We start from the raw sequence: 26,779 nt of genomic DNA, 5'->3' as shown, positions 1-26,779 counted from the left end.
GACGGACGGACGCGACTCGGAGAGGACGGCTGAGGAAGCGAGCTAAAAATAGCCGTTATGTAAACGGTGTGTCTGCGTCCCACATGCTGCTCCTCACATTCCAGCACTGAACTCCACCCGGCTCCACATCCCTTTTTTTGAAAACCCGCCACGTTTTCACCGCTTTCCTGCTCGCCGGCGTCGGATCGTCGGCACACGGCGACGGCGACGGCGACGGCGACGGCGACGGCGTCAGTCTTGGCACTGCGGTTCAGCTCCACGGTGGCGACGAAGAACACTGAGGCGTGAGCGGCGACGAGGACGGAGGACGAGGACGGAGGACGAGTTCCTCGGCGGAGCCGGAGCTCCGTCACATGACCGGCCGCCAGGCGCTCCACAAGGTTGCATCAGAAATATGCGTGACGCGGCAGCGGCTAAATATAGACCGTCCGTCTCTCACCACTCGTGGTCCCAGCATGGACGTCTTCCTGCCGCTGAGCGTCTGTCCTGCGGGGACGTCTCACAACACGCTGGAAGCTCCAAGAACCGAAGAGTCACGACTGTATTTTGATCGGCGGGTCGAGCCATTCGAAGCGACTCGTCTCGGAATCACACTTGAAACGCGGGGATTTATAAAAAAAAAGACCCAAAACAAAACAAACCCCGACTTAAGAAGAGAGAAAATAATTCCCGATCACTAAAACCACACGAGAGCAGATTCCTGACCTTGGTGGAAAATATAAACACTCTTTTCCTTTGATCAACATAAGAAATATATTGTGATTTGAAAAGTTCCTTTGTTTGAGCGTCTGAATATTGAACTGTGCCAAAAATATGTATCGTGAAACTGATTAATAAAGTTTTCAACAAATTAATTCTGATCCAGAGACTTTTGATGTTTTTACAACTGGAGCAAACTATCAAACTATTATTGTGAAAATCCTGGCTGCTGCTCGCCCCTCCCCCCCCCCTTGCGAGGCTCCGGACTCCCGTCCGATTGGCCCATGTGGCCCGTGAACCGGCGGCCGATTGGCCGGGTGGGGGGAGGAGGGAGGGGGGGGGTGGGGGGAGTGGGGGAGGACGATTGGCCGGCAGGTTGTGACGCTCGGAGGCCAAATCCTTTAAAAAGCCGTGAGGAAGAGTGTGAATCAATGAAGTAGTAAAAGGAGGGGGGACGTCTGTGGAAGTCCTGAGGCGCCTCCTGCTTTTACTCACTGAGTTCACCGGCGACCAACCCGACCCGCCAAACAGCCATGAAGATCATCATCGGCATCGGAGGGTGAGTCCAACTCCCCCCCCCTCCCCCCCACCCCCCCCCCGCTGGGAAACCCAGCGCGACGCTTTGAGAGCAGGAGTTTTAAAGACGTGTTTGCTTTGTCCAGCGTGACCAACGGTGGGAAGACCACCCTGACAAACCGGCTGCTGAAGACCCTACCCAACTGCTGCGTCGTTCACCAGGACGACTTCTTCAAGGTGAGACCGATCGGCGGCGCCACGTTTACCTTGGCGGCGGCAGTAAGTAGCCAGCCTGGTTCTTGAGCGGTAGCCTTGTAACACGTCCGGCTGATTGTCTCCTGGACGGGCCCAGTCAAAAGGGCCCCCACCGGCGTCGTCCCCACTGAAAGTCGGACCCTACCCAGCGTTTCCGTCACACGACTGACGTCTTTTAAAGCGACGACAGGATTGTCTAGTTCCCCACCACCAGCGCCAACCTGCCGTAAAGGACGGTCGACATTTCTAGAGTCGTACAACAACCCCCCCCACCCCAAAAAACTAACAACTCTCCCTGCGCTTCATTTCTGACAAAGAACTTTATAAAACAACAAAAAAAAAAACACAACAACCCTTGCAGACTTCGAGCTTCTTCCACTCGAACCCCAGAGTAAAACCGCCTCGACAGTCGCGTCCCTTTTGGTGGAGACGAGTCCTTGACTTGTCCCGTCCAGGTTGCGATCAGCCGCGACTGGTTACCAGGATGCAGCAGTGTTTTATTGGTGACTGTTATTTCAGAAACCCGATCAAATAGAAGTCGGGGAGGACGGCTTTAGACAGTGGGATGGTAAGAATGGATTTCTAGGAAAACCCTGCAGTAACGTACTTTTCCTTCCCTGCACATTTCACGTAGTCTTTGGTAACCGATCAACCCTATAAGCCTAAACATTGCGTGAACGTCCCAAGACGTTCACTAAAGACACTTAAGTGTGTGAGTCTGACGGTCGGCGGCTGTGTTTACGAGGCGTCCCCCCCCGCCTGTCTCTTCCCCCCCCCCCCCCCCGCCAGTGATCGACGCCCTGGACATGGAGGCCATGATGGGCACGGTGAGGGGCTGGCAGGAGAACCCCGTCAAGTTCGCCCGCTCCCACGGCGTCAGCCTCTCGCCCGAGGCCACCCTGGGGGGCGAGAGCGTCCACGTCCTCCTGGTGGAGGGCTTCCTCATCTACAACTACAAGTGTGTCCCCGTCCGTCCCCTGTTTCCGTCCCCGTCCTGAACCGGGAACCACCGACTGACTGCTTTTGTCCCCTGCAGGCCGCTCATCGACGTCTACGACAAATGTTTCTACATCTCCATTCCTTACGAGGAGTGCAAACGGAGGAGGAGGTAAGGAAAGCGGTGGGGGGGGGGGGGGGGGGGGGGGGGTGTCCCCCGCGGTCACCGGGACACGGCGGGACGCTGACGCTGGCTTGTGGTTTTCGCAGTACGAGGACGTACACGGTCCCCGACCCGCCCGGCCTGTTCGACGGCCACGTCTGGCCGATGTACCTGAAGCACCGCAAGGAGATGGACGCCTTCTGCAGCAGGATAGGTGAGCGTGGCGCCGGACGCCCTGTCCCCACCGCCGGCCCCGTCCCTCACTCTGGACTCCCCCCCCCCCCCCCGTGTCTCCGCAGAGTACCTGGACGGGATGACGCCGAAGGAGGACGTCTACGACAAGGTCTTCCAGAGCGTCCAGAACTCCCTGCTCAACGGCTCCTAGGTAGAGACTGAACCCAGCGCCGTCTTTCCGCCGCGACGTGGTCTGTGGGATTAACGTCCGTCCTCTCTGTGTCCCCTCTGTGTGTCCTCCCTGTGTCCCCCGCAGGACGGCCGGCAGCAGATTGTGTACAGACTGTAAATATCAATGTGTCTCTCCTGCTCTGGACTTCTGGCCTCACTTGTAAATAGTCGACCCCGAAACTCACCGAGGAACAAAGGCAGAAGATTTGTTTTGTAAAATCCTGTGTAACTTTTGTTTTTTTGTTTTTCTAAAAGACGATCCGCCTCTGGACGACCCAGTGGTTCACATCAGCAACCCCATGACCTCAATCTGATCAATCTGATCTCGTTGTTTGTAAACAGATGAAACGAACCACTGGGATTAAGGATTTGTTCACAAGTTCAAAAAAAACAAAACGCTGAACCCTCATGAATGTTTCCTGTTTTTCTTCCCACTGAATCACCGACATGTGAAAAACTGCACATTATGAAAGAACGTCTCTATAATCCAGATTAGATTTTCTGCATGGAAACTGAAGAAAGACGAGATTTTTCACTAAAACAAAAAGCAAAGAGCAGAAATAAACAATAAAAACCATCAATAGTACATTGAGGAAAATGAACAAATTAAAATCCAAAGTGACTTGATGGTTTTATTTAACTCAGTTTATTAACCACATTTCATGTCTGATTGTATCTTTAAAAACAATGACGATATATTTAATACCTTTAAAAGCACAAGTGAGTATTTAAACAGTCAGTTTCATTCCATCAAGAACTTTTTATTTTCTTTCACAAACTTTCTCTCGTTTCCTTCCTTCGTGTTGGATTTTCTTCACGGTTGGAATCAGATTGACACTTGAAGGTTTCCATCATATCTTCCTCCTCATGCTCAGATTATCTCAGATTATCTCAGATTATCTCAGATTATCGCCTCGCTGGAAACAAACTGTTCATTTTCATTGATCAAACCTTCATCAGTGGATTCAGTAGAAACAATCAAAGGTCACTTCTATTTTATTCAGGATTTATTTGTAGAACTGATTTGAAAATGAGAATTAATACAACCTTTTTCACTTTTAAGTAACTTGATTCAAACTCTGGTGTAAAAAAATAAAAACTTTAGTTGAGGAGGATTTATTGTGAATCATAAAACTTGACGAAGACGAAGATGAAGACGAAGACGAATCCTGCCCGTGTCACATTCTGTAAATCTAGACGTTCTCACACTGTACATTCCCCCACGGGGGGTGGAGGGTGGGGGGGGGGTCTTGTGATCTGTGTGTGTGTGTGTGTGTGTGTGTGTGTGTGTGTGTGTGTGTGTGTGTGTGTGTGTGTGTGTGTGTGTGTGTGTGTGTGTGTGTGTGTCAGCTGTCACAGTGTCCCTGATGTTTCTATTTAAATCTCTTTCGGGGCGTCAGGGAACATTTTTAACTCCACCAATGACGGAGTACCACACCCCCTCCAGCCCCCCCACTCCCACCCCGCCACCGGAGGCACCGGCTCAGGGCCACCTCCCCCTAACCCCCCCCCCCCACGCCTTCTGCCCTCCACGGAATTCTGCCCCCATAAGCTGAGAACCTTGTGCAGGTGGCATGACACCAGCGTCACAACCCCCCCAGTCTATGATGGGGGGCAGACGGGGGGGGGGGGGGGGGTGATGGGGGGCAGACATGGTGGGGGGGTAGAAGTGGTGGGGGGAGGTAGTGATAGGGGTTAGGGTTAGTGGGGGGGGAGTAGAGGTTGGGGGGGTAGTAGTGATGGGGGAAAAGTAGTGGCGGGGGGTAGAAGTGGCAGGGGGGTAGTAGTGGAGGGGGGGTAGTAGTGGGGGGGTAGTATTGGTGGGGGGGCAGTAGTGAGGGGAGGTAGTAGTAGCGGCGGGGGCAGATAAGCGGGCGTCACATTGCCCCAGGCGGGGTGTGAGTGACGGAAACCCCCCCAGGCATGCGAACACTTGTGCTTCTGCCCCCGAGCCGCCGACAGGAATATTTGTGGGTCAAACATGAGAACGACTGAGGCCCTCAACCCTGAACAACTGCCCCGGGGCAGGAGGGGGGCAGGAGGGGGGCAGGAGGGGGGCAGGAGGGGGCAGGAGGGGGGCAGGAAGGGGGCAGTTCACATTCAGTACATTCAGTCTCCATCAGCTAGAACCTCGTGCTTCTATACTGTAACGGAACCTGGAGACGTTCTGCCACCAGAGGAAAGAACCTCTGGAACGTCAATAAAACACCAGTGAGCATAGAAGCGTGAGTATAGAAGCATGAGGACAGAAGCATGAGTATAGAAGCATGAGGACAGAAGCGTGAGGACAGAAGCGTGAGTATAGAAGCATGAGGACAGAAGTGTGAGTATAGAAGCGTGAGTATAGAAGCGTGAGGACAGAAGCGTGAGTATAGAAGCATGAGGACAGAAGCGTGAGTATAGAAGCGTGAGGACAGAAGCGTGAGTATAGAAGCGTGAGTATAGAAGCGTGAAGACAGAAGCGTGAGTATAGAAGCATGAGGACAGAAGCGTGAGTATAGAAGCATGAGGACAGAAGCATGAGGACAGAAGCGTGAGTATAGAAGCGTGAGGACAGAAGCGTGAGTATAGAAGCATGAGGACAGAAGCGTGAGTATAGAAGCGTGAAGACAGAAGCATGAGGACAGAAGCGTGAGTATAGAAGCGTGAAGACAGAAGCATGAGGACAGAAGCGTGAGTATAGAAGCGTGAGGACAGAAGCGTGAGTATAGAAGCGTGAGGACAGAAGCATGAGGACAGAAGCGTGAGTATAGAAGCGTGAAGACAGAAGCATGAGGACAGAAGCGTGAGTATAGAAGCGTGAGGACAGAAGCGTGAGTATAGAAGCATGAGGACAGAAGCGTGAGTATAGAAGCGTGAAGACAGAAGCATGAGGACAGAAGCGTGAGTATAGAAGCGTGAAGACAGAAGCATGAGGACAGAAGCATGAGGACAGAAGCGTGAGTAGAAGCGTGAGGACAGAAGCATGAGGACAGAAGCGTGAGTATAGAAGCGTGAGTATAGAAGCATGAGGACAGAAGCGTGAGTATAGAAGTGTGAGGACAGAAGCGTGAGTATAGAAGCGTGAGGACAGACGTGTGAGTATAGAAGTGTGAGGACAGGAGCGTGAGGACAGAAGCGTGAGTATAGAAGCGTGAGTATAGAAGCATGAGGACAGAAGCGTGAGCATAGAAGCATGAAGACAGAAGCATGAGGACAGAAGCGTGAGGACAGAAGCATGAGGACAGAAGCATGAGTATAGAAGCATGAGGACAGAAGCGTGAGTATAGAAGCGTGAGTATAGAAGCATGAGGACAGAAGCGTGAGGACAGAAGCGTGAGGACAGAAGCGTGAGTAGAAGCATGAGGAAAGAAGCATGAGGACAGAAGCATTAGTATAGAAGCGTGAGGACAGGAGCGTGAGGACAGAAGCGTGAGGACAGAAGCGTGAGTAGAAGTGTGAGGACAGAAGCATGAGGACAGAAGCATGAGGACAGAAGCGTGAGGACAGAAGCGTGAGGACGTCTCCTCGTCTCCGTCGTTACATAATCCCACTCCAAGCGAATCCACTGCAAACTGAACCACGTCCACGTCTCACACTCGTCCTGTCGGGCGTCTCACCTGCATCGTGTCTCTATGTCTCTACCCCCTCGGGGGGGCATCGGGGCCCCCGGGGAGGGGGGAGGGGGGGGACAACAGGGGGTCTCCTGGGGGGGGGACGTTCTCTGTTAAGACCATCGTCTTGGTTTAGTCTCACAAGGAGCTCAGAGCTGCGGTACCTAGATCGACGGGACGAGATTATGTCCATAGAAGAATTAGAGATCTGCTGAGGATGAGGATGATGAGGATGAAGATGAAGATGAAGCTGGACCATGACAACAACCAGGTTTTATTTCCAGGCGCTTGTTGTGATTGTTTACGTTCAGTCACAAACAAACAGAGACCCGTCAATACTTACTGGGGACATTTTGAGGGACACGTCCTGCTCGGGGGGGACATCCTGCCAAACCGCCGCCCAGACCGCCGGGGTGGCTATATATCAGGAGGGGGCGTGGTCATGGGGGCGTGGTCACGGGGCGTGGCCAGTGGGGGGCGTGGTCCGGGGTAAGAATAGATCCCAGCTGCCGCTCCTGCCCTATTTCGGCTCTGTGTGTGTGTGTGTGTGGGTGTGAGCGTGTGTGTGAGAGCGTGTGTGTGTTTGTGTGTGAGTGTTTGTGTGTGTGTGAGCATGTGTGTGTTTGTGGGTGTGAGTGTATGTGTGTGTGGGTGTGAGTGTGTGTGTGTGGTGTGTGTGGGTGTGAGTGTGTGTATATGTGAGTGTCAGTGTGTGAGCGTGTCTGTATGTGTGTGTGTGTGAGCGTGTCTGTGTGTGTGTGGGTGTGTATGTGTGTGTGTGGATGTGAGTGAGTGTTAATGTGAGTGTGAGAGTGTGTGTGTGTGTGTATGTGTGTGAGTGTGTGTGAGAGAGAGCGTGTGTGTGTTTGTGTGTGTGTGTGAGTGTGTGTGTGTGTGTGAGAGAGAGCGTGTGTGAGTGTGTGTGTGTGTGTGTGTGAGAGAGAGCGTGTGTGAGTGTGAGAGAGAGCGTGTGTGAGTGTGTGTGTGTGTGTGAGAGAGAGCGTGTGTGAGTGTGTGTGTGTGTGTGAGAGAGAGCGTGTGTGAGTGTGTGTGTGTGTGTGAGAGAGAGCGTGTGTGAGTGTGAGAGAGAGCGTGTGTGAGTGTGTGTGTGTGTGTGTGTGAGAGAGAGCGTGTGTGAGTGTGTGTGTGTGTGTGTGAGAGAGAGCGTGTGTGAGTGTGTGTGTGTGTGTGAGAGAGAGCGTGTGTGAGTGTGTGTCACAGGTTGGTCGTGATTCTCCGTCTGACTCAACATGTGTGACGTTGATGAAGAGGAGGAGGAAGGATCAGAGTCAGTGGACGGGCAAGAGACGTCAGAATCCAGAGAAACAGCAACCAGAACAAAGAGTCCTCCACCTGCTGACGGTGCTCCAACATCTGGACCATTGAAGTGAAGTGATTGTCATTGTAACAGACTGATCTGAGGAGCACAGTCTGTAATTAGAGGGAATAAACCACCTGAGGCCCATTGAAGCGTTTACAAGTTTACAGTTTACAACGTCTCTCAACAACATCTCTCAAGACAAGGCACTTTGTTCATAGGAAGGGTGGTTGCTAGGAGGGGGTGTCTTGGTGCACAGCCCAACAGGCGTGCAGCCATATCTCCCCCCACTGCCTCTGCTTGGAGTTGGGGGGGAGGGGGGTGCAGCGAAAGGCGGTGAAGGGTACTGTTGCCTGTTCTGCAGAGAAGTCCAGTTCTGTTGTTGTTAGAAGGCCTTGAGTTCTGAACAGAGCAAGCTTCCAGAAGGGAAGAAGGGGGAGGGAGGGGGAGGGGGGGGCAGAGCCTTCGTTCCACGCTCACATCCAGGAGAGTTGAAGACAAAAGACCAGCCTCGACAACTCGGTGTCTGTTAATCCAAAATGTATATTAGATTTGTTTTCGTTCAGGCAATTTAGCTTCATCCTTCGACCTCGAGTGTCTCTGGTCTTCATGCTGCTTCAAAATCGTGGACAATTTTTAGCATTAAACCCCAGTTTCCGCGTAAACGTTCAAGAATCGTGTCTTGAGTTCATTCATCACGTGAGTCTTAGTCAGAGTTCGGCACAACCTCTGGAACGTTGCTGGGTGGTGCTCCTGGAGGCTGAAAGTCCTTCTCCATGGCTTCATTGAACTCCTCCCAGGTCACAGATGCTGCAGTCCTTGAGCCCGCCGCTCAAGGACTGGCCGTTCCCAGCAGAGCCTCACGATGTGCTTGGTTCTGCCGGGCCTCTCTTCACCTGAGAGTCCAGAACATGCAGTCCCAGGTCGGGTGGAAGGACAACCGAGTTGATCATGGACCTGAGAGTCCAGGAGCCCTGGTACCACACACACTTCTGAGCAGGACTGTGTTTGAACCTTGTTTGTTCGGGACCGTCTGTGGCGAGCAGAGAAGTCCAACAAGATCTCACTGCTCAGGTTCTGATCGGCAGAACTTTCCTCCAATCACCTCCTTCCAGGTCACAGTCCTTGATCCTGTGTGTGTGTATGGTTACACATCTATGTGGTTCACACAGTTGAAGCAGACATGCATGAAACAACGATAACTTACAAAATGTTAATTCCCATTATATCAAGTACTAATAATAAACATAAAGTACAAATTCACCTAACACACATGCACACACACACACACACTTTTGCACACAAACGCACACACACTGTTGCACACAAACGCACACACTGTTGCACATACACACTGTTGCACACACACTGTTGCACACACGCACATACACACTGTTGCACACACACACACACACAGTTGCGCGCACACACACACACACACACAGTTTTGCACACACACACACACACACACACACTGTTGCACGCAAACGCACACACACTGTTGCACACAAACGCACACACTGTTGCACATACACACTGTTGCACACACACTGTTGCACACACGCACATACACACTGTTGCACACACACATACACACTGTTGCACATACACACTGTTGCACACACACTGTTGCACATACACACTGTTGCACACACACACACACACACAGTTGCGCACACACACAGTTGCGCACACACACACACACACACACACACTGTTGCACACACACACATACACACTGTTGCACACAAACGCACACACACTGTTGCACACAAACGCACACACTGTTGCACATACACACTGTTGCACACACACTGTTGCACACACGCACATACACACTGTTGCACACACACACACACACACGCACACTGTTGCACACACACACTGTTGCACACACACTGCTACACACACGCACACACACTGTTGCACACACACATACACACACACTGTTGCACACACACGCACACTGTTGCGCACACACACTGTTGCACACACACTGCCACACACACACACACCATCTTGTTTACAAAACACATGACTGAACCTGATGTGGGTCGTTTAAAAAAATGAGGCGTTAAGTATTTACCTTCTGTCGTTAAGATTTATATGAACGTCTTTGAAACAAAACGACGTAAAAGAGAAAATATCACAGTTTCCGGTGTAGAAAGCAAATGTCATGGACTCGTATCTTCGTATGAAACAGAGATTTAAAAACCAAAACTGTGTCCGTCGTTCTTCAGTTCGTCAGCCTTTCCACGTCTCCTTGGGTCAGGTGTAGGGATGTAGGGGTGTAGGGTAGTGCCACATTCAGACAGGAGATGGAGCCCTACACAAGGGTTGGGCCGGAGCTCAGCCTGATTTAAAATCCATCACCTGTGTGGTTCGACACTCAGAGACGTTGTCAGATTCAGTGAACTATTTTGATTTCTAAGTCATTTGACCCAAATGTAAAGATAAACTCTGTTTGCAGAGCCACGATTGAGTCAAAATTCATGGTTACTGGCTGCTGCCTGGTCCACTTGAGATACATATTGTGATTTTATAGTGCAATTTATGTTAAAACAATGAAGGACAAAATGACTCAAATGTTAAGAGTGATGATTTTTGGTTGAGTTGGATAAAAACATTTACGTAAAGACTAAAATGAATAAACACGTTTATGGGTCAAATGCATTGTAAAAAGTTAGAGTTTGATTAAAATGGTTAAAATAAGTACGGAAAGGTCCATGATTTAAATTTACAAATAGTGGTGGCATGGTGGAGGTGGAGGTGGAGGTGGAGGTGGAGACACACGGCGTCCTCTCTGCTGTCCTCAGTGGACCTTCAGGACACACAGCGTCCTCTCTGGTCTTAGTCCCTCCACCTGCAGAGAGAAGAGAGGTCAAAGTGGGGACATGAGGACAGAGGACATGAGGAAAGAGGTCAGAGGACAGAGGTCAGAGGACAGAGGACAGAGGTCAGAGGACATGAGGACAGAGGACATGAGGACAGAGGTCAGAGGACATGAGAACAGAGGACATGAGGTCAGAGGACATGAGGACAGAGGACAGAGGACAGAGGTCAGAGGACAGAGGACATGAGGACAGAGGTCAGAGGACATGAGGACAGAGGACAGAGGACATGAGGACAGAGGTCAGAGGACAGAGGACATGAGGACAGAGGACAGAGGACATGAGGACAGAGGACAGAGGTCAGAGGACAGAGGTCAGAGGACAGAGGACATGAGGACAGAGGACAGAGGACATGAGGACAGAGGTCAGAGGACATGAGGTCAGAGGACATGAGGTCAGAGGACAGAGGTCAGAGGACATGAGGACAGAGGTCAGAGGACATGAGGTCAGAGGACATGAGGACAGAGGTCAGAGGACATGAGGACAGAGGTCAGAGGACATGAGGTCAGAGGACATGAGGACAGTCTCTGAGGAGCAGCAGGACGTCAGTCCTGTCCACAGCAGCAGCTCAGAGCTCATGAAGGACCACCACTGTCAGACCAACACAACCAGCCTGTGGCTCCTCTGATTGGCTGACTGTGTCCTCTGCTGTCCAATCCTGAAGCTGCTCAGCGTTGTCCTCTCACAGCCTCACTGAGACGTCCAACACTGGATCTTTGTTCTCACACTAACTGTGTTTAGTAGAAACTTGCTGGAAGCAGCAGGGACTCACTCCAACATCTACTGACCTGAGAGTCTGTAGGCTGCAGTCTGGACTCTTCTGAAGACCAACCAGCTGCTGCACATCTGGATGCTGAAGGTTGTTGTAATGCAGGTAGAGCTCCTTCAGGTGGGAGGGGTTGGACTTCAGAGCTGAGGCCAGAGAAGAACAGCTGATCTCTGACAAACTGCAGTCCCTCAACCTGAATAAAGAGAGAAAGCATGAGAATGAATGAGGAGAACCAATCAGATGTGTTGATGGAGAAATGATCAGCTCCTCATTACTGAGTCCTGATCAATGAGCTGTTCTGTTGTTGTGGCTCTTCATCATCACACTCATCATCCTCATGTCCACACACATCAGTAAGAAGCTGCTGAGCTCAGTCCATGTCTCACTGCAGGACCAGAGTCTCACATCACCAACATTCCTCCTTCTACAACAGTAACAGACAGTCAACTGACCTCAGAGTCTCCAGACCACACAGTGGACTCTCCAGAAAACCACACAGCTGCTGAGCTCCTGAATCCTGCAGCTGGTTGTAGCTCAGGTCCAGATGTTTCAGATGTTTCAGGAGGGAGGGGTTGGACTTCAGAGCTGAGGCCAGAGAAGAACAGCTGATCTCTGACAACCTGCAGTGATTCAACCTGAATAAAGAGAGAAAGAAGTGAGATTAGAGGACAAAGTGTGATGTTGAAGTCATTGAGACTGATCACACTGATCCTTGTTGTTCATTTCTTCTTCTTGAGAAGGTTGGAGCCTCGAGGAAGTGAAAGAAGAAGGAGCTTATGATTGTCCCTGATGGGATCTTTGTTCTTCTGGAGCTGAATTGATGTGACAGCAAACAGAAGCAGTGTCCAGTGGAGGACAAGTCAACAGCCAAGGTCACTGGACATCAAGCCAACAAGTGAAGAGTTTGCAGAGTGAGAGAGAGTTTGGAGCTCCAGCTGGGAGATCAGTGACTCTTCATCCAGGAGAGATCAGCCTGCTTTGGAAGCTGAAGGTGAACATGGAGCGTGTCAGAGCTGGACAGTGATTCTCCTCTGCAGCACCTTGTTCTTCTACCAAGCTTTGAGCTGTGGAGCTCCACACGGCTCTGCCACAGTCTCAGGACTAAAGTCTCAGTTTCTCATGAGATCCTCAGTGTGGATCATCTCATATCAGCCTGATGTCTGACCTTTACTGGAACACAACCTGCACTGCACACAAACTCTAACATGGAGTCTTACTTTAGAGTCTCCAGACCACACAGTGGATTCTCCAGAAAACCACACAGCTGCTGAACTCCTGAATCCTGCAGCTGGTTCCAGCTCAGGTCCAGATGTTTCAGATGTTTCAGGAGGGAGGGGTTGGACTTCAGAGCTGAGGCCAGAGAAGAACAGCTGATCTCTGACAAACTGCAGTGATTCAACCTGAATAAAGAGAGAAAGAAGTGAGATTAGAGGACAAAGTGTGATGTTGAAGTCATTGAGAGTGAAGAAGGTTCAGACTGGAAGAGTTTAGAAAAGTAAAGTCCAAACAGCTGAAGGACCAGGAGGAGAAGAGTCTCATCAACATGCTGCAGAGCTCAGTCCACCTCTGTCCTCCAACATCTGGATCCTCCTCAACTCCTCAACAGATTCTCCCTCCAGACAGTGAACTGACCTCAGAGTCTCCAGGTTACAGTTTGGACTCTCCAGTCCAGAACACAGAACCTTCCCTGATGACTCCTTCAGGAGGTTTTGACTCAGGTCCAGATGTTTGAGATGGGAGGAGTCAGACTTCAGAACCGAGGAGATCACGTCACAGTCAGAGAGTTTACATGAAGCAAGAGTGTAATGAGACACAGAGAGGACGGACCAAGTCACTCTAACGGTGCGTTCAGGTGACACAAAAGAATTGGAACCTAGAAATGTCAACAATAAACCACATCATTGCAACAATAACAACTGCAGAGGTGTTGATTTTTTTTTTTTTTTTTCTTTTTCAATCAATTAATGAAAGACGTTATTTGTCCCGACGGGGATAATTAAAAGGTCAAATAGTGTCAATCTATAAATCTATAAATAGATAAATAGATCAACAACAGACTACAACTCCGTAAATAAATATCAATAACAGTAAAAATGTGATAATGAAAGTGAGTCAGATATAAATAGAAGAGAGAATGAAGGTCAAAGGTTAAATATGATCAGCAGGAGGCCAGGCAGTGATCAGAACTGAGTTTTTAGAAAAACCTCTCGTCCTTTTTATTTTGAGACGGGGGGGCATGTTGTCGACTGCTGTAACTAAAAAGTTCCTCATAATCTAACTTAGTTATTCTTAAAAACAAGTAATCAGTAAATGTAATTAAACTACATTTTAAAAGAGTAACTAGTAATCAGTAATTGGATTACTTTCTCAAGGTAACTGTGGTAACACTGATGAGTAAAGATCAAAGAAGTCATCAATCTTTCAATGAAAAATAGAATCTGATGCATGAGATCAGGAAATGATGGCAACTTACATCAATCTCATCAAGATCTGCTAAAAGTTCCATTTAGAATTCTAATTAATAGTTAAATTCCTAATAATTCACAGAATTCATCAAAAAAGGTGAAGAATTTCAGAGTTCCTGACATCAAAGAAATGGACATTTCATTCACCCTTGTAACATGAATAAGACAGCAAGTCGTGACAAGTAGCTTCAGTAGGATTCCAAACATTGTCTTCATTTAAAAAGAAAAAAGAAAAGCACAGATTGTGTGTGAGGCTCAGAGGATAAAGACAGTGGTTCATGAAGCTGCATTCCGCCTCACTAGAACAAACTCTTCTATTCTCTTTAGTCCCGTCGCTGTGCTTCACTGCACTGGTTTGACTGGTGGCTTCAGAAGAAGTCCTGGTCAATGTGAGGCTCTGGCCTCTCCTCCGTCAAGCCTCCTCTTTCCTTGCTGCCTCCTCTCTTTCCTTGCTGCCTCCTCTCTTTCCTTGCTGCCTCCTCTCTTTCCTTGCTGCCTCCTCTCTTTCCTTGCTGCCTCCTCTCTTTCCTTGCTGCCTCCTCTCTTTCCTTGCTGCATCCTCTCTTTCCTTGCTGCATCCTCTCTTTCCTTGCTGCCTCCTCTCTTTCCTTGCTGCATCCTCTCTTTCCTTGCTGCATCCTCTCTTTCCTTGCTGCATCCTCTCTTTCCTTGCTGCATCCTCTCTTTCCTTGCTGCCTCCTCTCTTTCCTTGCTGCATCCTCCCTTTCCTTGCTGCATCCTCTCTTTCCTTGCTGCATCCTCTCTTTCCTTGCTGCATCCTCCCTTTCCTTGCTGCATCCTCTCTTTCCTTGCTGCATCCTCTCTTTCCTTGCTGCATCCTCTCTTTCCTTGCTGCCTCCTCTCTTTCCTTGCTGCATCCTCTCTTTCCTTGCTGCCTCCTCTCTTTCCTTGCTGCCTCCTCTCTTTCCTTGCTGCCTCCTCTCTTTCCTTGCTGCCTCCTCTCTTTCCTTGCTGCCTCCTCTCTTTCCTTGCTGCATCCTCTCTTTCCTTGCTGCATCCTCTCTTTCCTTGCTGCCTCCTCTCTTTCCTTGCTGCATCCTCTTTCCTTGCTGCATCCTCTTTCCTTGCTGCATCCTCTCTTTCCTTGCTGCATCCTCTCTTTCCTTGCTGCATCCTCTCTTTCCTTGCTGCATCCTCTCTTTCCTTGCTGCATCCTCCCTTTCCTTGCTGCATCCTCTCTTTCCTTGCTGCATCCTCTCTTTCCTTGCTGCATCCTCTCTTTCCTTGCTGCATCCTCTCTTTCCTTGCTGCATCCTCTCTTTCCTTGCTGCCTCCTCTCTTTCCTTGCTGCCTCCTCTCTTTCCTTGCTGCATCCTCTCTTTCCTTGCTGCATCCTCTCTTTCCTTGCTGCATCCTCTCTTTCCTTGCTGCATCCTCTCTTTCCTTGCTGCCTCCTCTCTTTCCTTGCTGCATCCTCTCTTTCCTTGCTGCATCCTCTCTTTCCTTGCTGCCTCCTCTCTTTCCTTGCTGCCTCCTCTCTTTCCTTGCTGCATCCTCTTTTTCCTTGCTGCCTCCTCTTTCCTTGCTGCATCCTCTTTCCTTGCTGCATCCTCTTTCCTTGCTGCATCCTCTTTCCTTGCTGCCTCCTCTCTTTCCTTGCTGCCTCCTCTCTTTCCTTGCTGCCTCCTCTCTTTCCTTGCTGCATCCTCTCTTTCCTTGCTGCCTCCTCTCTTTCCTTGCTGCCTCCTCTCTTTCCTTGCTGCATCCTCTTTTTCCTTGCTGCATCCTCTTTTTCCTTGCTGCATCCTCTTTCCTTGCTGCATCCTCTCTTTCCTTGCTGCATCCTCTCTTTCCTTGCTGCCTCCTCTTTCCTTGCTGCCTCCTCTTTCCTTGCTGCATCCTCTCTTTCCTTGCTGCATCCTCTCTTTCCTTGCTGCATCCTCTTTCCTTGCTGCATTCTCTCTTTCCTTGCTGCATTCTCTCTTTCCTTGCTGCATTCTCTCTTTCCTTGCTGCATTCTCTCTTTCCTTGCTGCATTCTCTCTTTCCTTGCTGCATTCTCTCTTTCCTTGCTGCATCCTCTCTTTCCTTGCTGCCTCCTCTCTTTCCTTGCTGCATCCTCTCTTTCCTTGCTGCATCCTCTTTCCTTGCTGCATCCTCTCTTTCCTTGCTGCATTCTCTCTTTCCTTGCTGCATTCTCTCTTTCCTTGCTGCCTCCTCTCTTTCCTTGCTGCCTCCTCTCTTTCCTTGCTGCATCCTCTCTTTCCTTGCTGCCTCCTCTCTTTCCTTGCTGCATCCTCTCTTTCCTTGCTGCCTCCTCTCTTTCCTTGCTGCATCCTCTCTTTCCTTGCTGCCTCCTCTCTTTCCTTGCTGCCTCCTCTCTTTCCTTGCTGCCTCCTCCCTTTCCTTGCTGCCTCCTCCCTTTCCTTGCTGCATCCTCTCTTTCCTTGCTGCCTCCTCTCTTTCCTTGCTGCCTCCTCTCTTTCCTTGCTGCCTCCTCTCTTTCCTTGCTGCATCCTCTTTTTCCTTGCTGCATCCTCTCTTTCCTTGCTGCATCCTCTCTTTCCTTGCTGCATCCTCTCTTTCCTTGCTGCATCCTCTCTTTCCTTGCTGCATCCTCTCTTTCCTTGCTGCCTCCTCTCTTTCCTTGCTGCCTCCTCTCTTTCCTTGCTGCATCCTCTTTTTCCTTGCTGCATCCTCTTTCCTTGCTGCATCCTCTTTCCTTGCTGCATCCTCTTTCCTTGCTGCATCCTCTTTCCTTGCTGCCTCCTCTCTTTCCTTGCTGCCTCCTCTCTTTCCTTGCTGCCTCCTCTCTTTCCTTGCTGCATCCTCTCTTTCCTTGCTGCCTCCTCTCTTTCCTTGCTGCATCCTCTTTTTCCTTGCTGCATCCTCTTTTTCCTTGCTGCATCCTCTTTCCTTGCTGCATCCTCTCTTTCCTTGCTGCATCCTCTCTTTCCTTGCTGCCTCCTCTTTCCTTGCTGCCTCCTCTTTCCTTGCTGCATCCTCTCTTTCCTTGCTGCATCCTCTCTTTCCTTGCTGCATCCTCTTTCCTTGCTGCATTCTCTCTTTCCTTGCTGCATTCTCTCTTTCCTTGCTGCATTCTCTCTTTCCTTGCTGCATTCTCTCTTTCCTTGCTGCATTCTCTCTTTCCTTGCTGCATCCTCTCTTTCCTTGCTGCCTCCTCTCTTTCCTTGCTGCATCCTCTCTTTCCTTGCTGCATCCTCTTTCCTTGCTGCCTCCTCTTTCCTTGCTGCATCCTCTCTTTCCTTGCTGCATTCTCTCTTTCCTTGCTGCATTCTCTCTTTCCTTGCTGCCTCCTCTCTTTCCTTGCTGCCTCCTCTCTTTCCTTGCTGCATCCTCTCTTTCCTTGCTGCCTCCTCTCTTTCCTTGCTGCATCCTCTCTTTCCTTGCTGCCTCCTCTCTTTCCTTGCTGCATCCTCTCTTTCCTTGCTGCCTCCTCTCTTTCCTTGCTGCCTCCTCTCTTTCCTTGCTGCCTCCTCCCTTTCCTTGCTGCATCCTCTCTTTCCTTGCTGCCTCCTCTCTTTCCTTGCTGCCTCCTCTCTTTCCTTGCTGCCTCCTCTCTTTCCTTGCTGCATCCTCTTTTTCCTTGCTGCATCCTCTCTTTCCTTGCTGCATCCTCTCTTTCCTTGCTGCATCCTCTCTTTCCTTGCTGCATCCTCTCTTTCCTTGCTGCCTCCTCTTTCCTTGCTGCCTCCTCTTTCCTTGCTGCCTCCTCTTTCCTTGCTGCATCCTCTCTTTCCTTGCTGCATCCTCTCTTTCCTTGCTGCATCCTCTTTCCTTGCTGCATTCTCTCTTTCCTTGCTGCATTCTCTCTTTCCTTGCTGCATTCTCTCTTTCCTTGCTGCATTCTCTCTTTCCTTGCTGCATTCTCTCTTTCCTTGCTGCATCCTCTCTTTCCTTGCTGCCTCCTCTCTTTCCTTGCTGCATCCTCTCTTTCCTTGCTGCATCCTCTTTCCTTGCTGCCTCCTCTTTCCTTGCTGCATCCTCTCTTTCCTTGCTGCATTCTCTCTTTCCTTGCTGCATTCTCTCTTTCCTTGCTGCCTCCTCTCTTTCCTTGCTGCCTCCTCTCTTTCCTTGCTGCATCCTCTCTTTCCTTGCTGCCTCCTCTCTTTCCTTGCTGCATCCTCTCTTTCCTTGCTGCCTCCTCTCTTTCCTTGCTGCATCCTCTCTTTCCTTGCTGCCTCCTCTCTTTCCTTGCTGCCTCCTCTCTTTCCTTGCTGCCTCCTCCCTTTCCTTGCTGCATCCTCTCTTTCCTTGCTGCCTCCTCTCTTTCCTTGCTGCCTCCTCTCTTTCCTTGCTGCATCCTCTTTTTCCTTGCTGCATCCTCTTTTTCCTTGCTGCATCCTCTTTTTCCTTGCTGCATCCTCTTTCCTTGCTGCATCCTCTCTTTCCTTGCTGCATCCTCTCTTTCCTTGCTGCCTCCTCTTTCCTTGCTGCCTCCTCTTTCCTTGCTGCATCCTCTCTTTCCTTGCTGCATCCTCTCTTTCCTTGCTGCATCCTCTTTCCTTGCTGCATTCTCTCTTTCATTGCTGCATTCTCTCTTTCCTTGCTGCATTCTCTCTTTCCTTGCTGCATCCTCTCTTTCCTTGCTGCATTCTCTCTTTCCTTGCTGCATTCTCTCTTTCCTTGCTGCCTCCTCTCTTTCCTTGCTGCATCCTCTCTTTCCTTGCTGCATCCTCTTTCCTTGCTGCCTCCTCTTTCCTTGCTGCCTCCTCTTTCCTTGCTGCATCCTCTCTTTCCTTGCTGCATCCTCTCTTTCCTTGCTGCATTCTCTCTTTCCTTGCTGCCTCCTCTCTTTCCTTGCTGCCTCCTCTCTTTCCTTGCTGCCTCCTCTCTTTCCTTGCTGCCTCCTCTCTTTCCTTGCTGCCTCCTCTCTTTCCTTGCTGCCTCCTCTCTTTCCTTGCTGCCTCCTCTCTTTCCTTGCTGCATCCTCTCTTTCCTTGCTGCCTCCTCCCTTTCCTTGCTGCATCCTCTCTTTCCTTGCTGCCTCCTCTCTTTCCTTGCTGCCTCCTCTCTTTCCTTGCTGCATCCTCTCTTTCCTTGCTGCATCCTCTTTCCTTGCTGCCTCCTCTTTCCTTGCTGCATCCTCTCTTTCCTTGCTGCATCCTCTCTTTCCTTGCTGCATTCTCTCTTTCCTTGCTGCATTCTCTCTTTCCTTGCTGCCTCCTCTCTTTCCTTGCTGCCTCCTCTCTTTCCTTGCTGCATCTTCTCTTTCCTTGCTGCCTCCTCTCTTTCCTTGCTGCCTCCTCTCTTTCCTTGCTGCCTCCTCTCTTTCCTTGCTGCATCCTCCCTTTCCTTGCTGCATCCTCTCTTTCCTTGCTGCCTCCTCTCTTTCCTTGCTGCCTCCTCTCTTTCCTTGCTGCATCCTCTCTTTCCTTGCTGCATCCTCTCTTTCCTTGCTGCATCCTCTCTTTCCTTGCTGCATCCTCTCTTTCCTTGCTGCATCCTCTCTTTCCTTGCTGCATCCTCTCTTTCCTTGCTGCATCCTCTTTCCTTGCTGCATCCTCTTTCCTTGCTGCATCCTCTTTCCTTGCTGCATCCTCTCTTTCCTTGCTGCATCCTCTCTTTCCTTGCTGCATCCTCTCTTTCCTTGCTGCCTCCTCTTTCCTTGCTGCATCCTCTCTTTCCTTGCTGCCTCCTCTCTTTCCTTGCTGCATCCTCTCTTTCCTTGCTGCATCCTCTCTTTCCTTGCTGCTGCATCCTCTCTTTCCTTGCTGCATCCTCTCTTTCCTTGCTGCATCCTCTCTTTCCTTGCTGCTGCATCCTCTCTTTCCTTGCTGCATCCTCTCTTTCCTTGCTGCATCCTCTCTTTCCTTGCTGCTGCATCCTCTCTTTCCTTGCTGCTGCATCCTCTCTTTCCTTGCTGCTGCATCCTCTCTTTCCTTGCTGCCTCCTCTCTTTCCTTGCGGCATCCTCTCTTTCCTTGCTGCATCCTCTCTTTCCTTGCTGCCTCCTCTCTTTCCTTGCTGCATCCTCAGCCTCCTCAGTGAGGATGTTTACATCCAGTCACAGCTGGAATGATGTCCTGCTGCTGTGGTCGTCTCATGTCCTGTTCTTGCTCACAGTCGTGTCGTGTGAGAGTCTGAGGCAGAACTCTGTGACATGGAGCGTCACAAACACAGTGAGTGGAGGAAGTAAAGCTGCTGCTCTACACCTGGACTTACCCTGGAAACTTGACTTTGTTGTTTGACTTCCTGATTAATAGAGGAGAAACTATGTAGAGGCTGCAGTGTTCTACTGACGTGTTCTACTGATGTTCTAGAGACGTGAGCAGGAGAACAGAGAGTGGTGGATATTAATGATCAATGATGTCAGAACCTGAGAGACTCCAGTTTACAGTGAGGACTCTCCAGGCCAGCACACAACAGCTTCACTCCTGAATCCTGCAGGTCGTTGCCACTCAGGTCCAGATGTGTCAGACTGGAGGACTGAGAGCTGAGGACTGAGGACAGAGCTCCACAGCTTCTCCATGACAGACCACAGCCGCTCAACCTGAAGAAGAAGCAACAATGAGAACCAGGTCAATGTTTGTGATGGACTCAGTTCTACATCTTGGTTCCTGAACCACGTACTCAGCTTTGTTGGAGGCTTTGACCACTGGCAGCAGCTTCAGAAGAGCCTCCTCTGAAGCACAGTATTTCTCCAGGACAAACTCCTTCAGATCTTCTTCTGATGACAGTAAGATGAAGACCAGAGCTGACCACTGAGCAGGAGACAGTCCACGAGTGGACAGACGTCCTGATCTCAGGGACTGTTGGATCTCCTCCACCAGAGAACCGTCGTTCAGTTCATTCAGACAGTGGAACAGATTGATGCTTCTCTCTGTAGACACACTCTCACTCAGCTTCTCCTTGATGTACTGGACTGTTTCCTGATTGGTCCGTGAGCTACTTCCTGTCTGTGTCAGCAGACCTCGGAGGAGACTCTGATTGGTCTGCAGTGAAAGACCCAGGAGGAAGCGGAGGAACAAGTCCAGGTGTCCATTAGGACTCTTCAAGGCCTCGTCCACTGCTCTCTGATGGAGATGCTGGAGATTAACTTCCTCCTCCAACACTGTTGACCTCCGGGAGGTTTGTTGTTGTTCATCCAGGAGGTTGATTCCAGACTTGATGAAGGTCTGATGGACATGAAGAGCAGCCAGAAACTCCTGGAGGCTCAGATGGATGAAGCAGAAGACCTTGTCCTGGTACAGGCCTTGCTCCTCTCTAAAGACCTGTGTGAACATTCCAGAGTACACTGAGGCTGCTCTGAGATCGATGCCACACTCTGTCAGGTCGGGTTCATAGAAGATCAGGTTTCCTTTCTGCAGCTCCTCAAAAGCCAGTTTTCCCAGAGACTCCACCACCCCCCTGCTCTCTGGACTCCAGTGTGGATCTGTGGCAGCTCCTCCATCATACTTCACCTTCTTGACTTTGGCCTGGACCACCAGGTGGTGGATGTACATCTGGGTCATGGTCTTGGGCAGCTCTCCTCCCTCTCTGCTCTTCAACACCTCCTCCAGAACCGTAGCAGTGATCCAGCAGAAGACTGGGATGTGGCACATGATGTGGAGGCTTCGTGAGGTCTTGATGTGGGAGATGATCCTGCTGGCCTGCTGCTCCTCTCTGAACCTCCTCCTGAAGTACTCCTCCTTCTGTGGCTCAGTGAACCCTCGCACCTCCGTCACCATGTCGACACAGTCAGGAGGGATGTGATTGGCTGCTGCAGGCCGTGTGGTGATCCAGAGGCGAGCAGAGGGAAGCAGGTTCCCCCTGATGAGGTTTGTCAGCAGCACATCCACTGAGGTGGACTCTGTCACATCAGTCAGGGTCTCAGTGTGCTGGAAGTCCAGAGGGAGGCGACACTCATCCAGACCGTCAAAGATGAAGACCACCTGGAGGTCTTCAAAGCTGCAGAGTCCTGCTTCTTTGGTTTGAGTGAAGAAGTGATGAACGAGTCCCACCAAGCTGAACTTCCTGTCCTTCAGCACATTCAGCTCTCTGAAGGTGAAGGGGAATGTGAAGTGGACGTCCTGGTGGCTCTGGTCTTCAGCCCAGTCCACAGTGAACTTGTGTGTCAGGACTGTCTTCCCAATGCCAGCCACTCCCTTTGTCAGCACTGTTCTGATTGGTGGAGAGCTTCCAGGTGAGGCTTTAAAGAGGTCTGAGGCTTTAAAGAGGTCTCCTGGTCTGATGCTGGTTTCTGCTCTGTCTGCTCTCCTGGATGCTGCTTCAATCTGTCTGACCTCATGTTCCTCATTGACCTCTGCAGTCCCTCCCTCTGTGATGTGGAGCTCTGTGTAGATCTGCTTCAGGAGGGTGGAGTCTCCTGCTTTAGAGACCCCCTCAAACACCACCTGGAACCTCTTCTTCAGGGCACATTTCACCTTCTGCTGGCAGACTCCAGCAGCAGTTCCTGAAAAGAAGAAACCATGGATGAGTTGAGTGTGTTTGACATTGAATGTGAAGGCGACAGTGTGTTAGTGGAGATGTTTCTCCTCCATCAGCTCCATCAGCTCCTCAGTGGAGACCCAACAGCCTCTGGTCTGATGCACATGTTTGCATCACATGAACAGCAGAGTTCAGGAACTGTCTTTGTGTCTCCTCGTCTCTGCTTTTGGACTTCCTGCCTGTTTCACACGTTCTGTGTCTGACCTGGAAATGACCTCTGTTCTCTGGACGGACTCTGTTTCTGACTGCTTTCTGCTCCAGCTGAGAACATTTCAGGTTTCATCTCCATCCTGTGAAATGAGATCAGATCCTCTTACTGCTCCACAGACGCTGAGCCAGCTCCTCCTGCTTCATCCTCCTCAGGAAGTCCAGTGTGATCCTCAGAAATGACTCTCTGCTGCTCCTCTGCTCTTCATCCTCACCCTCCCTCTCACTCCCTGAGCATGCTGGGTAATCTGGACTCAGGAGCTCCTGCATCTTCTTCAGCTCCTTCTTCATGAAAGTCACCATGTTGTCCTCCAGCAGCTGGAACAGAGAAACATGTGGAGTTGACTCTGAGCTGAAACTGAAGCCAGATTGAGACGTGAGTGTAAATCCAGTGCAGAGAGCAGGATGGACAACGTGTGAAGCCAAATCACACTTCATGTGGGATCCAGCAGGAACAGCTTCAAGCATCAGTGAAGACTGGAAGCTGGATGAAGGTTGGACTGTTTCACTTTGGACCTGAATGGATCTAATAAGCCGAGTGTCTGTTTCATGTTTCAGCTGGAAGCCACAACAGCTTCTTCTGTCTCATGATGTGACAGTAAAGTGTTGAATGGACACTTGTTCTCACCACAAAGATGGAGTCCAGATGTGTTTGCTGCTGAGGGGCGGAGCCACCACGGGGAACCTGGTGCAGAAACACGCTGCAGAAACATGTTGACATGTTAGTTAAAGCTGCTGTGTGGTGTGATGAGGAGTCCTGACACAAACACTGATTCTCAGCCCTCATCAGCACTTCCTGCTGCACATTTAAAGTTCCTCTACCTGAAAACATCTTTAAACTCGACTTCTCATAAAACATCCCTTCTGCAGAGAGAATCAACCAAAAAACACCAAAACAAGACCATCGACACTCGTTTGCACTCTTTTCCAACCTGCAGTTTCCCAAATCGATCACACCAACGTTGACGTTGACAAACAAACCAGCATTTGAGTCCATGAAACTGAGTTTATGTTTCCTAACTGATGTCATCTGGGGAAATCTGCCTCATGGGATTCTGGGATATCAAAGATGACGTCGCAGAAGCTCCAGCAAAATGATCAACATTGGACTGATTCAGCCCGAAATAAAAGGACAGACTTTCTCAGAGAAAGACGATTCAAGCCAGGAGAAAACTCTTAAATGTTGTGAAACTGATGGTTAATCAGCAAACTGGTAGGTTCCTTGAAGTGTCTGTGCTGGAATGATGTGTTTGTGTGAGTGTCATGATGAATTATATCCAGAAATGTTTGAACAACATCTGTGAGACGAACATCAACAACTGAAACTGGATATTTTTCCATGTGGATTCTGGTCGAGGAACTTTAAAGTTGAAAGTCAACTCAGTTTGATTCGATTCGATTTGATTAAATTTGATTCCATTTGAGTTGACTCGACTCAATTTGATTCGATTCGATTTCATTGAGTCGATTCAACTTGATTTGATTCAATTCATATAAAACTAAAATCATCTCAAGGTACTTTTGCAGAGAAAAACTCAACGGTTCCACCAGAACAAGTAAAAGCAACAGTAGAAAGAAAAACTATTTTAAGATGAAGAAAAGTGCAGATTTAGACTCAGAGGAGATTTTCTCTTCCTCTGGTTGGAGGTGGAGGAAAGAAAGAGATTGACTGAGAGGACAGAGACAGAGAGAACATTCACATTTGTCTTTAGTTGTATGAAGTTCATTCAGTTGAAGTCTTTGACATCCACCCATCCCCCTCTCCTTTGGTGTTCCTCAGGGCTCTGTACTTGGTCCCACCTTCTTCATGGTCCATCTCCTCCACTTGTCATATTTCTCATAAATACATCATGAAGTTTCTTCGCTATGCAGACGACACTCAGCTCTACGTCTCCACCAAACCAACTCCACCCTCCTCCGTCAGTGACCATCTACAGGACATCACATCCTGGAGTGTAAGGTCACACTTTGCTGCTGAGTTTGCACTTTGTACTCTTGTACTCAAATACTGGGAGTGACTGTTAGAGTGAGCACAACTTCTCTCACTCTGGTTTAGAGGAGATGAAAGGAACAAAGAGTTTCTTACTTTGTGTCTGAAGGTCCAGGTTCACGTCTGAAGTCTGGTGGTTGAAGTCTGGACCGGTCACTCTTCATAGACAACCTGCTGGTTACTGAAGACCCTGCTGTGTGTCTGAGCTTCTGACCTCTACACACACACACACACACACACACACACACACACACACACACACACACACACACACACACACACACACACACACACACACACACACACACACACACACACACATACACACACACACAATGTTCTGTTAGATCATCAACAGATCAAACATGATTCTTTTCATTTGCTGTTTTCAACAAAAGAACATTAATGTGTTATTTTTTCTTTCAAAGTTTTCAGGATTCAAACAGAAATATGTTTTGTAAAACAACTTCATTAACCTTGATTCAGTTTCTAATCATTTGTTTCAAAGTTCCTGGAAAAGTAGTCTCATGTGAACTGGACTGACTTTTCCCACAATAATGTGTCTGAACATTTCCAGTCTGGTTTCCCTCAATGAAGCTGAGAAACTCCTGCTGTCATCAGAGTCACATCAACCTGCTCCTGCTCCTCCTCCTGCTGCTCCTCCTGCTGCTCCTCCTGCTCCTCCTCCTGCTCCTCCTCCTGCTCCTCCTCCTGCTCCTCCTGCTCCTCCTGCTGCTCCTCCTGCTGCTCCTCCTCCTCCTCCTCCTGCTCCTCCTCCTGCTCCTCCTCCTGCTCCTCCTCCTGCTCCTCCTGCTGCTGCTGCTCCTGCTGCTCCTCCTCCTGCTCCTCCTGCTGCTCCTGCTGCTCCTCCTCCTGCTCCTCCTGCTCCTCCTCCTGCTCCTCCTGCTCCTCCTCCTGCTCCTTCTCCTCCTGCTGCTCCTCCTCCTCCTGCTCCTCCTGCTGCTCCTCCTCCTGCTCCTCCTCCTCCTCCTGCTCCTCCTCCTGCTCCTGCTGCTCCTCCTCCTGCTCCTCCTCCTGCTCCTCCTGCTCCTCCTCCTGCTGCTCCTCCTCCTGCTCCTCCTTCTCCTCCTGCTGCTGCTCCTCCTTCTCCTCCTCCTTCTCCTGCTCCTCCTCCTTCTCCTCCTGCTGCTGCTCCTCCTTCTCCTCCTCCTCCTTCTCCTGCTCCTCCTCCTCCTGCTGCTGCTGCTGCTGCTCCTCCTCCTCCTCCTGCTCCTTCTCCTTCTCCTCCTCCTTCTCCTGCTCCTCCTCCTTCTCCTCCTCCTCCTCCTCCTTCTCCTGCTCCTCCTCCTCCTGCTGCTCCTCCTGCTCCTTCTCCTTCTCCTCCTCCTTCTCCTGCTCCTCCTCCTCCTGCTGCTGCTCCTCCTCCTCCTTCTCCTGCTCCTCCTCCTCCTGCTGCTCCTCCTCCTCCTCCTGCTCCTCCTCCTCCTTCCTCTTCCTCCTCCTCCTGCTCCTCCTCCTCCTTCCTCTTCCTCCTCCTCCTCCTGCTCCTCCTCCTGCTCCTCCTCCTCCTGCTCCTCCTCCTCTTCCTCCTCCTGCTCCTCCTCCTCTTCCTCTTCCTCTTCCTCCTCCTGCTCCTCCTCCTCCTCCTCCAGACGTACATCCATCAGATTGTCCATCACACCTCTGGACTGTTTCAACTCGATTTGACTCGATTTGATTCGATTTGATTCAATTCAATTCCCTTTGAGTCGATTCAACTTGATTTGATTCAATTCATATAAAAGTAAAATCATCTCAAGGTACTTTTGCAGAGAAAAACTCAACGGTTCCACCAGAACAAGTAAAAGCAACAGTAGAAAGAAAAACTATTTTAAGATGAAGAAAAGTGCAGATTTAGACTCAGAGGAGATTTTCTCTTCCTCTGGTTGGAGGTGGAGGAAAGAAAGAGATTGACTGAGAGGACAGAGACAGAGAGAACATTCACATTTGTCTTTAGTTGTATGAAGTTCATTCAGTTGAAGTCTTTGACATCCACCCATCCCCCTCTCCTTTGGTGTTCCTCAGGGCTCTGTACTTGGTCCCACCTTCTTCATGGTCCATCTCCTCCACTCGTCATATTTCTCATAAATACATCATGAAGTTTCTTTGCTATGCAGACGACACTCAGCTCTACGTCTCCACCAAACCAACTCCACCCTCCT

At 50.0% G+C, this 26,779-nt stretch overlaps 2 protein-coding genes across 2 annotated transcripts; one reads left to right on the top strand and one right to left on the bottom strand.

Annotated features, from left to right (window-relative positions):
* The first annotated feature begins 1,137 nt into the window (after nt 1-1,137).
* On the top strand, nt 1,138-3,383 carry LOC308135359 (nicotinamide riboside kinase 2-like). The gene is made up of 8 exons (XM_080503289.1): nt 1,138-1,258; nt 1,362-1,452; nt 1,990-2,038; nt 2,260-2,428; nt 2,507-2,578; nt 2,677-2,783; nt 2,869-2,954; nt 3,060-3,383. The coding sequence occupies exons 1-7, from the start codon at nt 1,233-1,235 to the stop codon at nt 2,952-2,954; spliced, it is 600 nt and encodes a 199-aa protein (XP_080359415.1). The 5' UTR covers nt 1,138-1,232; the 3' UTR covers nt 3,060-3,383.
* A 2,459-nt stretch (nt 3,384-5,842) lies between these two features.
* Nucleotides 5,843-26,767, bottom strand: LOC308135347 (NACHT, LRR and PYD domains-containing protein 3-like). Its single transcript, XM_080503274.1, has 10 exons — nt 26,563-26,767; nt 24,714-24,833; nt 23,256-23,328; nt 22,738-22,945; nt 20,564-22,385; nt 20,310-20,483; nt 12,763-12,945; nt 11,998-12,180; nt 11,565-11,738; nt 5,843-10,748 (listed from the first exon to the last, which is right to left on the bottom strand). Exons 2-10 carry the CDS (start codon nt 24,779-24,781, stop codon nt 10,736-10,738), a joined length of 2,898 nt encoding a protein of 965 aa, XP_080359400.1. The 5' UTR covers nt 24,782-24,833; nt 26,563-26,767; the 3' UTR covers nt 5,843-10,735.
* Nucleotides 26,768-26,779: the final 12 nt, after the last annotated feature.

The sequence above is a fragment of the Blennius ocellaris genome (assembly GCF_963422515.1).
Source record: "Blennius ocellaris genome assembly, chromosome: 10".
Classification (NCBI taxonomy): domain Eukaryota; kingdom Metazoa; phylum Chordata; class Actinopteri; order Blenniiformes; family Blenniidae; genus Blennius; species Blennius ocellaris.
Note: the sequence above shows the minus strand (reverse complement) of the source record. Positions and strands in the feature narration are given on the sequence as shown.

Excerpts from the sequence above, each read along its gene's own strand:
- LOC308135359 (XM_080503289.1), top strand. The coding sequence starts at position 1,233 with ATGAAGATCATCATCGGCATCGGAGG. Across the intron at positions 2,039-2,259 it reads CGGCTTTAGACAGTGGGATG|TGATCGACGCCCTGGACATG; the intron begins GTAAGAATGGAT and ends CCCCCCCGCCAG. Across the intron at positions 2,579-2,676 it reads GAGTGCAAACGGAGGAGGAG|TACGAGGACGTACACGGTCC; the intron begins GTAAGGAAAGCG and ends TGGTTTTCGCAG.
- LOC308135347 (XM_080503274.1), bottom strand. The coding sequence starts at position 24,781 with ATGAAGAGTGACCGGTCCAGACTTCAACCACCAGACTTCAGACGTGAA. Across the intron at positions 22,386-22,737 it reads GGCTCAGCGTCTGTGGAGCA|GAACTGCTGCTGGAGTCTGC; the intron begins GTAAGAGGATCT and ends TCTTCTTTTCAG. Across the intron at positions 11,739-11,997 it reads TGTGGTCTGGAGACTCTGAG|GTTGAGGGACTGCAGTTTGT; the intron begins GTCAGTTGACTG and ends CTCTTTATTCAG.